Raw genomic sequence first — 12,724 nt, 5'->3', positions numbered from 1 at the left:
CACATTTAAACCAGCGAAAAATTTGCCTGGTCATTGTATCCATTGCAATTTGGTGCAGTAAAGAATGCATTGCTACTTTCCATAGAGTGAATGGCCAGTCACCCCAGCTGCATCTAGGTATTTTAACTAGTTTTGATTTGTAGAGCAGTGAGCACAAAGAAAAGAAACGTGGTTCCACATGTTGTGGGCGGGGGACCGGGGGAGGGCGGTGGTCATCTTCTCTGTGCATGACCAAGCCCAAAAAACTAATAGCTCATTTTACATTGTTTCTTTCACAAAAAGCCATCTATATAAATACACATTTTGTTAAATGTGCATCTAACAATTGAGACTTTGCATGCTAGGATTTTATAATTTTCTGCTTATTATCTACATTCTTCCCTTGTTTTGTAGGTTCCTGGAGAGAAGGTAGTTGGCAAAGAAATGTCTGTGATAGTAGAATTCACCAACCCACTGAACCAAAAGCTTGTGAATGTCTTGGTACGTCTCGATGGACCTGGCCTACTGAGGACAACCACAAAAATGTTCAGGTAGGGAAGAGGGTGGAAATAATGGGCTGTTCATTCCCTTCTCCCATATGGGATTTAGCACAAAGTAACTATCCCTGTTGATCTATGTACTGTAATTCAAGCATCTGCTTCTTATTCTAAGGATTTGTAATGGATGGAGGGGGAGTAACAGTTGGAAGAGGTCAGTCTGTCACTGTGCACATTACTAGAGGGTTTTGGGAGTTGGGAAGGGGCTTTGGAGATGTTGGTGATGTGGGCAATTTTCAACTCCGTTATTTTTTTATTTGTCCTCTTTGTGTCAAATCTAATCTCTGCCTCAACTACTCAACCACATATTGCCCACTACTCAAGGGTTGTGGTGAAACCATAAATAGGACCCCCTTTTTAGGGAGGGTGTTCCAAAAAGGGATTCCCCGCTCCTGCATAGATTCAGAGCAAGATTTTAAAAGATTCACCTAAAGATTCTGATAGATGCTTTTGCAAATCCCTTTATGCACCTATCTGAATCTAAACACCTTTTTCAAATCTGTCTCTATGGGTCTGATGGTGAAACTGCAGAGCATGGAGGGGATCACTGTGTTGAACATGGGAGTAAATAACTGTGTCCCTACAGCATTCCTAAATAGGTCTATCCTGAAATGCAGGGGCCTGATGCAGAATGACCTCAAGTCTGAGAAACAGGACTGTCCTGTGTTGTTGGCTAATCTTTTGTTTCATTTAGAGAGAATCTCATCACTGGCACAGCTGCTTCCAGATGTAAGGGCTAAATTTTCCAGAACTCACTTTACATTTGAGTGTGATGTGGTGTGTGTGTGTGTAAACAGTAGAACTGTGTGTGCATAAAAGATTTTTGGATGCAAGTCTTATTTGCATGCACAAGTTCTGCTGTTGGCACAGTATTGGGCACTCAAATTTAGAAGCTGGATTGAGGCCCTGGTTCCTTTGAAAAATTGGAGTAATTCAGCAGTAGCATAAAGGATAGCATATTTGCGCATCAGGGATCTGATTCTGATCACACTTGGACCAATGTAAAAATGATTGTCATCAGATCCTGGATTTGAGTTGGGTAGAAAATAGGTGTTAAAGGGCATTGGACAGTGTGTAACATGCACTACAGTTTAGAGCATGACTGAATTTGGCTCAGGATCTTCCACAGGGGCTATACTAGTTTTGAAAATGGCCTCAATTATTAGAGAATCATGGCAGAGCACCCATTGTTTTGCAGCCCTACTTATTCTAAAAACTATTGCTGACTGCTCTCACCTTCAAGGAAGTGAGAGTTGTCAGGTGCATCCAAAGAAAGGGAGTTACCAGGAAACATGATTAATCAAGCGGATACTTTGCTTTCTTCAAGCCACAGTTTCCGCTCGCCCCCTTGCCCCCCATCCCTTTAAGATAATGTCCTAGGTCTTATTTAAAAATGGGAAATGATTGCCTATGTCATTAACTTTCCTCGGATGGATAAAGGCTGCAAGTTACACACAAGCACACAGGGGACAAACCATGGGTAGTTGTAGTTTATTTAAATAATAATCCCATTTGCCTCTATGTATTCAAGGTGATAAATGGCTGCAGTGTGTCGATGGCTCAGCACATTATTTAGAATCATTCATCACTAAGTTCACTCCCAGGCAAATATAATTAGGGCAGTTTGACTTCATTTGCAAAAAAGTTAAAATCAGTTGGTTTTGGGGGGGGGGGGGGAGTTTGCATCTCCATCCATCACTGGGCTATCTCGCACTGGAGGTGTTCCCTTTGGTCTCTTGGAATTAGTTATTGTTTGGAGAGAGGGGTATTGAGGAGGATAAGAATTTAGAAATGTCTATAACAGCTCTTGTATTTTTATAGTACTGACTTATGTATAAGGTTTGAGATAACAGGCAGTGTGGTCCAGCGGATAAAGCACTGGGCGGGGAGTCAGGAGACCAGGCTGTTTTTCCTGCCTCTGCCCATTGATTTAGGCATGTCACATAGGGCTATATATTGATGCTTAGCCATGGGCCTGAGTAGGGAAAGGAGCATGATTTGTGCAAAAGCCTTTAACAGTTGCAGCCCCTGTAGTTGGGGGCATTGCCTTTACACGTCTCAAAGCTAGCAACTAGCCACACAATTAATAGCATTATTAAAATGATTTAGGACCAGCCCATATTCAGATCCTCCTTCAAGTCACTTTATCCTTTTCCAAAACTCTGAGCTTGAATTAAAGGTGATGGAGGTGAGGAAGGCTGATTCAGTGCATGGGACAGTAGATTGGGACACAGGAGATCAGGATTCTATTCCCAATTTAGCCCCAGCCTCTTTGTGGTCCTTGGACAAATCATTTCATCTACCTTGTGCCCCAGTTCCCCATCTGTACAATGGGATAACAGCACTTCCCTACCTTGCAGGGCTGCTGTGAGGATAAATACATTAATGGCCACAAGACATTCAGTTGCAGTGAGGACAAGGTCATATAAGTACCTCAAGAGTGAACATACTAGCTAAAGGCCTGATATAAAGTCCACTTAAATCAATAGGCCTCTTTCAATGCGCTTTGAGAGTTGTTTTGTATAGTCAGGGCCTGATCAGACAGATATAGTGCATGTGGAATGGCAGATTTAGGATAATAAAAATCTCCAAATTACATTTATACTAAGATCATGCCTACAACAAGTGTTGCATAAGAAGGAAAGTTTATAATGTCAGTCCACAGGGCCAGAACCTCAGCTGGTGTAGCTCCATTGACTTCATTAGAGTTATGGGTAATATTTTCAAAAGAACCCAATTGACTCAGAAGCCTGAGTCCCATTGAAAGTCAATGAAATGTAGGCACTTTAAACTTTAATCTTATGACAATTTACATCATCTGAGGATCTGGCTCATGTCTGACAATGTATAATGAACAGTTTTTTCTACCTAAAGGAGCATATAATGCCTTCATTGCTTCCCATATTGGACATTTCCCCCACACACTCTGAACTAATGGCATTTTAGCTGGCACTGGCATCTAAGTCATGTAATTCACCATTCTGCCATTGTAAGTTTGTATTTGGTGACAAGTCAGTTATAGAAGGACAGGTTATACATTTCTTTAGGAACAAAGAAAAGAGAAGGAATGTGCTAAGAGCAGTTTGCATATATTCTCTTCAAAACAGTGTGCTTTGGTTTTTTGCAGGGTGCATGCATTAAAGCTGCTCCAAAGTATTTTGTGCTTAGCTTGGGACTTACTCAAGAAATCCCCATCACAACCCTGATTCTCCCCTGCCTTGAACCTAGTGTAGTCAGTTACACCTGTGCACAGTGTAAAATGTTACCAAATCTGACTTCTGCTTTTACTTAAACTCATGGTAGTAAGCCACCTTGCACTCACTCTGTTCAGATGTTTACACAGAAGAGAGAATCAGGCCCCACATCACTACAACCTCACAATCCAGAAGTGTGCAGTTCATAATCCTCTTCCTTGCTGTAAAACAGTGTTTGTTTTTATAAATACCTAGCTCACATCCTCCACTGCTTCCATTAAGCAGGCTGCATTCCCCTAAACACATTCAGTAAGTACCAATTATCAACTTCTGTACACAGGGACAGGGAGAAGGCTGTGAAACTGCCTAAAAAACACACAAACCCAATACATGAGGCTGTCTATGTGACTTAAACCTTAGCATAAAATTGAAAATCAAGAACAGTACAGAGTGCAATTTGTTGATGCTATAAGCAATCAGGAGCCATACATAATGGAACAGTGCAACTGCTAACAGCAGGATTCATAAGAACATTTCAACTTGTTTTCATGAACAAAAGGAAGTGATCTGTAAAAGTGGACCATGACAAGATGCTCTCTGATTACTGCAATGTGAGCTGGCAGAGTGTTTCAATTCTCTATCACCACTCCTCCTACTGGATATTTCTGGATAAGGAATTGTTTGAACTACATACATGAATTTGCTTTCAGTATTCGCATTGGAAACTACAGCTAATCTTCTCAGGTCCTCCCAGGACCAGAGGGGAAAGGGGAAGAACTGAATAACTAGACAAAATCTGCTGAATACTATTTTGTGGCAGCATAGTGCAGATTAAGATGCTAAAATGAATATGCATTCCTTGAGCCACCTGAGAGAGACTAGGTGAAATCCTGGTCCCACTGAAGTCAACGGTAAGACGTCCATTGATTTCAGTGGGGGCAGGTTTCACCCAAATAACTTATTACAGAAAACTGAGCTGAAAGACTAAATTTACACTAAAGTTCAGAATTTTGAACGAGATTTCATGGATTCATGGAAACACAGAATAATGGGTCGAATTCTCTGCTGTTGCATGTCAGCATAGCCACCTTGGCTTCAATCGAGTTTTGCCCATTTATACCTGCAGAAAATTTGATACATTGAAAATAAGGGCCACCCTATGGGATTGACAGAAACTATGGGTTTAAATTAAAAGGGGGAAAATGTAAATTGAATAGCTGGAAAAACTTCCTCCCAGTCAGACCTATTTGACTGAGAAATAGACTCCCAAGAGAAGTGTGGGAAGCCCCATTATTTTGGGGGAAATTTTAAATTGGGTTGGAAAAAAATCCTAGAAAATATATTGCAAGAACAATTTTGCAATGTCCAGGAGATGGGAGCAGTATGAAAAAAATCTAGATTGATCATTTCTGGACTTCTCAAATTCTGTATGAGGCTGAGAAATCTCACCCTGCCAATCTGTCAAAACATTGATATTTTGCTTTATAACCTCAGGGAAATTCCAAAGAATTCTACTTTGACCTGGGAAGAAAAATGTTTTCCAAGACAAGCTGGAGTTCGAAAGCTAATTGCAAGCTTGAATTGTGATGCCCTACGACATGTCTATGGCGAGCTGGACCTAGAGGTTGAAAGGAAACCACTTGTGTGAACAAGACTTTTCTTCTTCAGCCTTTCATTTATCAGTGTTTATAGGAAAAAAACTGAAGAAATATTTTCAGCTCTTATTGTCGTATCTCCGAATAAATCTACATGTCAATGAAGCAAAGTAACAGAAAACACCAGGGAGGGTTGGGAATGCATTTATCAGGTTATGAGTGTTCCAAATTAAAATAATACTCGTTAAAAGTAACTTCAGGGCATATGTTATAGTTCACATGAATGTATACCCCTTTGCATTGGTACTGGGAGGGAGAAGAAACACTCTTCAGTTTTAATTAGGGCTTGATATTTCACTGAACAAAAAAAATATACATTTTTATGGTAAAACATGGTTTATGTAGCTTAACGGGTTGCTATATCTTGTGGTGTTAAAGTTTTCAAATGCACAGAGCAGCTCACTTTGTTGAAAGGATTTATCAGGGTTTGGTACCTCAGAGCTGCTCCCAATTAGCACTCCGCTATGCCCTCCCATACATACAGACACTGGCTTCTTGCTTTGTCTTTACCCCCACTCTGTCTGCTGCTAGCACACCGTCCCTCTCGTTTGTCCCTAGGCTACCATATCTCTGCCAGGGGTCACTGCACTAAGCCCTCAGTTCATTAGTCATAACCTTTCACCTGTGTTCCAAGGCTTCCGTCTTGCCACACCTACTTTCTCTCCTTCCCCACGCTTAGTAGGGGAACCTTATTATCCTTAGTGCCAGGTGTGTGTAGCAGACAGCCAGTGCTGACAGAAGGTGTTCCAAGTACCTTTATGGAGTTCAGGCTGCACAGCCCTGGAAAGTGGGCAAATAGGGATACAAAGGTGTGGACAGACAGCAGGCTGGGTGTCTCTGGATTCTACCCCTCCCAAACCCACAAAGGAACCAAGTGCAAATGAATACGTCCCCTCTGTGCTGTGGAACCTTTAGGGATGGTTCAGGAAGCAGCTGTGATCAAGTGAGCTTCTAGTATCTCAGTTTTTGCAGGAGCAGCATTCTTGATTAGCGAATCGGAGCCAGTGGGGCTGGGCATGGCAGATGCCTCTTTAGTTTTGGGAGAGGGAAGATTGGCACAGATCTCTGGATATTCCTAGGGTAAGAGGATGGAATCATAGCTTCTTCCAGGGGGAGGGTACAGCCACCCCCACCCCAAGAGAAGGGTGAGATGGAAACTCCACAACCTGATTTCAGCATCCCCTGTCCTTTACAACTTATTCCTGCATAAGGAAGAATGGGGCCCCAGGCTTCTCATTTCTAAGACTGATCCTACCCATAGCTGTTCCTGACATTTCTATTGATTCCAGGCTCACTGTTCTTCTTGCACACTGTTACGCAGCCGAAAAGGAAGTACGCCCTGATGCATTCTGTGCAATGGTGTGGCTCTCCATGATGTTGATGTGACTTAGGAGCTCTAGGAGATACAGTGCTGCCAAACAGCTACGGGATTGACCCTGAGTCATACTAAAATTTTTCTAGGGGATTTGAATTTTACTCCTAAATACACATTTCCTCCCCAACCCCAAAACACACCTTGTTTCCCTGGGTGTATTATGAATGCCTACTGCAATACTTCACCGCATATTATTCATTATAAAATGAGTGTGTGGGGGAGAGGGAGACGGATGGGTCTCAAATTATTCTGCATCTGCAGTAAAAACCTTTGCTTGCCCAGCTGTAGAGATTTACTGTACATAAAAGGACACAGCCCATGCTAACAAACTGCATGTGTGGAATACTTCATCATTATAAAGGGAGATAAGAGAGGAAGCAGGTGCAAGCCTTACATCTATTAAATAATATAGTTTTACTGTGCAGTTTATAGGTAACATCATGTTATGGTCTGATCAATGAGAGAAAGATGATTTGCCTTAACCTCTGAAGTCTCATGCTCCTCTTCTTTCCCATGACCCCTTCCCTCCCCTCCCCACACCCACAGATATTGTACCCAGGTAAAAGTAATTTTTTTAGGACAGCTAAGCGCAGGAATTCTCTCAATGACAGAAGGCCACGTAGGGGAGAGATGGCTTGCTTTTTTGTTAGACTATATGGGACAAATTTTCATACAGAGACACGTAAGTTGCACATACAAAATGTGTATGTATACACCTCATACTACAGTGATGAGTATAGGACTGAAAGATAAGTACCCGTTGCATGCCTAAGTGGGCACGTTCATATGGGTAATGGGTAGGCGTGTACTTAGAGTACCTGGGCTTTAATGCAACCATGCTCACACATGTTTTGCCAGCACAACTTACATTACCTCATTTGAAAATTTGTCCTTACGTGTCCAAAGGCTCTCAAGGAGCTCTCTGTGTGTGTTAAGCAGTTAATAACATGCTGGAAATGCGTTACGGCAAATTATGTTTCGTGATCATATGTTCCTTGCTAAATTCTACAGTATCTAATACAAAATAGCCACATTTTGCTACTGAGTATAAATCTGCTTTCTTCTGTGCATTTTTAATAATTAGAACATAATAGAAACTTAAAATAAAGACAGTCTGATTATGGAATAGAGCTCATAGCCTGTGTTTTGTATCTTGAACTGTCATTTCTCCTACAATCCAGCAATATAGTACGCTACTTATAGCATCTGTTAAGGGGCAAAAGAAGGCTGGGAAAGTTAAAGGCTGCTTAAGAAACACCTCTGTGATACCAAGGAGAAAGCCCTTTCCTTACCTAAAATGTTTTCCCAGGGCCAGTATAAACTGTTACAGCCACTGCTTTGCTCCCTGGTTTATCAACTGAGAACCTAATGCGTTTATCCAGCAAGGAAGTGAACATCTGCAGGACAGATCACAGTGACAGCAGAAAGACTCCATGGACTTTAAATGGCCAATATTCTTCTAATGAATCCTCACAAACATCCCAGCTTCTAAAATGTGCACCTCTTAGCTAAATATACACTTAGCATTTCACAAACATTAAGCTATACAACAGCCCTGGGAGACAATACCCAACTTACAGAGCTATAAAGTGAAGCACAGTGGTTTGACTAGAGTCTAAGGCAGAACCAAGAACACTGAACTCTCAGATCCGTTGCCTCTCCACTCTCTACAGAGCAGTTCTCTAGAAAGAGTTGCCCAGCTAAACATAAGGACTCACTGAATAAAAATTGAATAAGGACTTCAGAACTAGAGCCATAGATTTTTAATAGGTTTGATGTGAGTATGGGCCAGGCTTTGGCCTAATTTACACATATGATGCTATATGGAGAATCTATTCTATACACACTCTGCCATCCCCCAAATTACACTAACAACAAAAGAAATGGGCCCAACCCAAATCCCCAACACCTCTGAACTTTGGAGAAGGCCTGAATGACATCACATGGCCGGAATTGGATCTATGAACCAAACAAAGCAGTGAGGAAAAGCAGTACAGGCTGTCAGAGAAATGGAGTCCAGACTGTAGACATGGTGGAGAGTTGCTGAATGTGTTAAACGAGAAGCTTGAACTGAATACAGAAGAAGGGAAACCAGCGCTGAATGCTAGGAGGTAGGGAAAAACATAGCCAGGATGAGAGAAAGAAACATCAGCTTAACAGCAGTGTTTTGGACAGACCTAAGGAGCGAGGGAGCTGCCAGAGGGGAGAAGGTTACAATTGTTAAAGCGGGAAATCAGCAGAGCATGTCCGAGAGCCTGCAATGGTGATAGCAAGGAGAGAGAAGAGTCTGTAGATAGTATAGAGGAAAAAGCAGCAGCATTTAGCATCCCTGTAAGACCAACAGCAGTGAGTGCTTCATTTTTCCCCCCAGTGATGGCATCTTTACTCCAAAAGAGCGATTTAGTGCCTTTGATTTAAAACATAAACATGATCATTTTAACAGCTGTAAAGTCAGAGTACAGCTTTGATAAATGACCAGCCTTATAGCATAGGGAGAGCCTGCTCTGGTCTGTGGATCCATGTTCATGTGAGGTTCAATTTACCCATGAGTCTGACTTAAATGAGTAGAAAACTGTATTCAGGAACAAGGTTCAGATGATTTTTAATATTATGTTTTAGGAAAGCCCCTCCTAATATGAAAGGGTTAATATCAGGTACAATATGTGTGCACCTTTAATACAGTCACCAGCTACTGGTTTAAGATTTATTTGCTGTCTTTGAAAAGAGAAAGGGGAAAATTTTTAACAGTGCCTCATTCCTAGTTTGCAAAGTGATTTGATTTTCAAAAAGACTTTTAGGTTCCTTAGTAACTTTTGAAATTAGGATGGAGGCTCCAAAGTCATGAGCTATATTGACATTTTCTGAACAAAAAACAATTTGATATTAAAATGATTTAAAAATGAAAAATCAATGTTTTTCATGTCATGTTGTATTATACAACATTTTAAAAAGGCAAAATCAAGATGCAACATTCCAAGTGACCTGAAACAGATTTTCTTTAGGGTGGGGAGATGAACTTTCCTTTAGAGATGGGGAAACTGAGGCACAGAGAGGTGCAGAGATGGCCATTTCTGGGAGTGGCGTGGGGCCACTGGCTCTGGCATGCAGGCAGCCTGTCTACCTGATCCCTGCTGCACTGCTGGCCAGGACTCAGGAGCAGGTTGTCAGATATTTGTCCTGAATTTTGGGGGCCCTGCTGCTGTTGGGGGCCCTGTGCCACCGCATGGTTTTTTTCATGGTAAATACACTCCTGCCCGTAACTGCAGATGAGATGCTTCAGGTCAGCACACTGGGGTTTATTCCAGCTGCTCTGTGCTGCCCCCACCTGGCCTAGGCTGTGCACTTTCTGACCCCACAGTAGATGGACTGTCAGGGTGTTGCCAGGGGTAAGGGAGCATGGCTGGAGGGCTGATCTGGAAACCTCTAGCTGCAGAATGGCCCTTTGGGGCTGTGACAGCTGGTCCTAATTTAGAGTAGCCCTAAATCACACTGGAGACCAGGAGCAGCCATCCACCCGGCCACAGGGTTGGAGAAAAGCAAAAGTGACTTGCTCTTCCCACAGCCCCCAGGATTATAGAAGAGAGGAGAAGGCATAAAATGGCATTATGCCTCCTACATGCCCTTTGCCAGGTGTGCTGAGCATTGCCCAGCTGCACCTGGGGTTTGTGCCCTCCATGATTACATCTTTCTAAACTATGCACCAGCACTATGGGTCTCGCTGAATTAATGAAAGCCACATAACAGATGCAGCATGGCATAACAGTGAGATGGCATTGAGGCTCACTATTCCATGACAAAGTAAATAGTCTACTACCACCCCACAAGAAGCTGAGCATTATTTACTCATCACTAGTGTCTAATATTCTCTCTTTCCTTCAAAACAAATTTCCTGGTGTTGTCCCTGCATGTCAACAATTCAATATTTAGCATTCCAATACAGTAGCTTGCATTTTATGCTGCTCATTAACACAGACCATTCGCTATGTTCAATAGCTTTGGAACTGGGTGCGCAGTACTGCAACACTATATAGATCATTGCAATATTTGCCACTAAATATGAAACAACAAACCATACAATACACCACTCCCTGCCAGAAACAAAATAAACTGGGCAGCAGGTAGGAGGGGGCAAAACCAGCAACTGACAAGTCAGTTACGTTGCAGCTTCTTTTCTTTTGAGTGCTCTGTCAAAAACCACCTGCTGACTTTCATTTTTTTCATCCACTAGAAGCCCAGGTTAGGACTCGATCATGCCTGCCTGACCTGTGCAGGGAGGGGCCCTTCCCTATAAAGTCAAACCCCTGTCCCACTCGAGAAGTGGCTGAACCCCTCCTGCTAAGTCCCATTGCTCCCTCCTCCTTCTTCTCAACGGTGTGGAAGGTGTTTTATGCAGTTCGCATCTGCCCAGGAATCAAGGCAGGAATAGCTGGCAGAACCCTGAAGTTGGCTCAGAGCAGAACTGAATAGAAGCACCTCATTTGCAATAGCCTTGTGGGGATTACTAGGAAAGGAAGCATATCCTGCGGCAGTCTTGCTTTTCCCTCTTTCACAAGGAGGATTTCCCTTTAAGGGCATGTGTAGTGGGTTAGTGACCGTCCCTCCACCCCCGTTTCAGTAGGAGGCCACTCTGCCTCACTACATCTCTGGGGCACCGCCCTCTATCAGGGATTAGGGCTCCAGCCCTTAGGCAGGGCAGAGTAAACAAATGTTCTTGCAGCTCCGGCCCTCCGGCAGAGTGATGCAAACAACGGATAGTCTGACATCTTGGCTCTGGATGACAACAGACACACACAGGCCTTTTGGCCTAAGGGGAGGAGGCTGCCACTCCAGGGTGGAGTTGGGAGCAAAGGATAAGGGGCCCAGGCCCACCCTACTCCACCATGTCCCAGCCCAGGACCCTAACAGTGGCAGAGGGTTCCACCACCTGGATTCAGGCAACAACCCAACCTAACTATAGTCTAGTGTCCCCAGGTTGCTTCCTACTTTCCTACCATAATGTACCTGCAGCTCGGGGTTGTCCCCCATCTCTTCAGGGTATTTGGCAAGGGACAGTCCTGGCAGCTCTTCTCCTGGCTCAGGCTCCTCCAGGGACAGGGCATGGCACAGTGCAGATTCAGCTCCAGGGATCTGTAGTGGCCTGGAGAGATCAGTTTCCTTCCCTGGCTCAGACTCAACAGGGTTAGAGGCTCCACCTTTTATACGTCCTGTCCCTCCCCACAGCTTCTAGCAGGAGGGGCCAGGCAAGTGCTTATGGCCCAAATCCTCAGGGGCACCCGACCTGAACAGTGCTGCAATGCCATGCACCAGGTTGCAATGCCAGTCACTCAAATTTGGCCCAATTAGCCCTCCATCATGACAGAGGGCTGGCCAGCACTGCTTGGGGGGTTGTGTCCTCCACCAGGAGTCCCCGCCAGGGGCCTGCCCAGCCTCTGTGGCCCCTCTGCTCTGCCCGCAGGACTGGCTACAAGTACAGGGAGCTGCAGTGAGTGCCTAGATGGAAGAGCCAGCTAGAAGAGGAATGACAGGGAGTGCAGCAGGTGCCAGTCACTGACTGACCTGGCTAGGAGAGGGTTAACGTCCATACAGCAGGAAGCGAGAGGTGCTTGGGTTAACAGATCACTAGCACAGCTCTGCTGGCCAGGACAGAGTTAATATAAATTACTCCATACTGTGGGAGCCTCTAGTTTAGCTGGCCAGCAGAGAGGCCCAGATGTATACATTTGCCTAGGACCCAGCAATGGATTCATCCAGGCCTAGTTTTGAGCATTATATTAAAATGCACCAGGGAACTTTTATACAGCAGAGTCTACATGGACCAATTAATGCACAGCATATTAGTGCACTTTAGAAAGCACATCCCATACCACGCCTTGCTGCACCATGTAAACATGGTTTGATAGTAATAATACCTAGCTCTTATATAGCGCATTTCACCAATAGCCCTCAAGCTGCTTTACAAAAGGT

At 43.7% G+C, this 12,724-nt stretch overlaps 1 protein-coding gene across 1 annotated transcript in view; it reads left to right on the top strand.

Annotated features, from left to right (window-relative positions):
- The window catches only part of F13A1 (coagulation factor XIII A chain), an 89,541-nt gene extending 81,651 nt beyond the window's left edge, over positions 1-7,890 (top strand). Inside the window, exons 14-15 of the mRNA XM_030552345.1 lie at positions 394-530; positions 5,225-7,890. Coding sequence (XP_030408205.1) covers positions 394-530; positions 5,225-5,378 — 291 coding nt within the window. The 3' untranslated portion in view covers positions 5,379-7,890. The remainder of the gene's footprint in view (positions 1-393; positions 531-5,224) is intronic.
- The last annotated feature ends 4,834 nt before the right edge of the window (positions 7,891-12,724 follow it).

Source organism: Gopherus evgoodei, chromosome 2 (genome assembly GCF_007399415.2).
Source record: "Gopherus evgoodei ecotype Sinaloan lineage chromosome 2, rGopEvg1_v1.p, whole genome shotgun sequence".
NCBI lineage: Eukaryota > Metazoa > Chordata > Testudines > Testudinidae > Gopherus > Gopherus evgoodei.
Note: the sequence above shows the minus strand (reverse complement) of the source record. Positions and strands in the feature narration are given on the sequence as shown.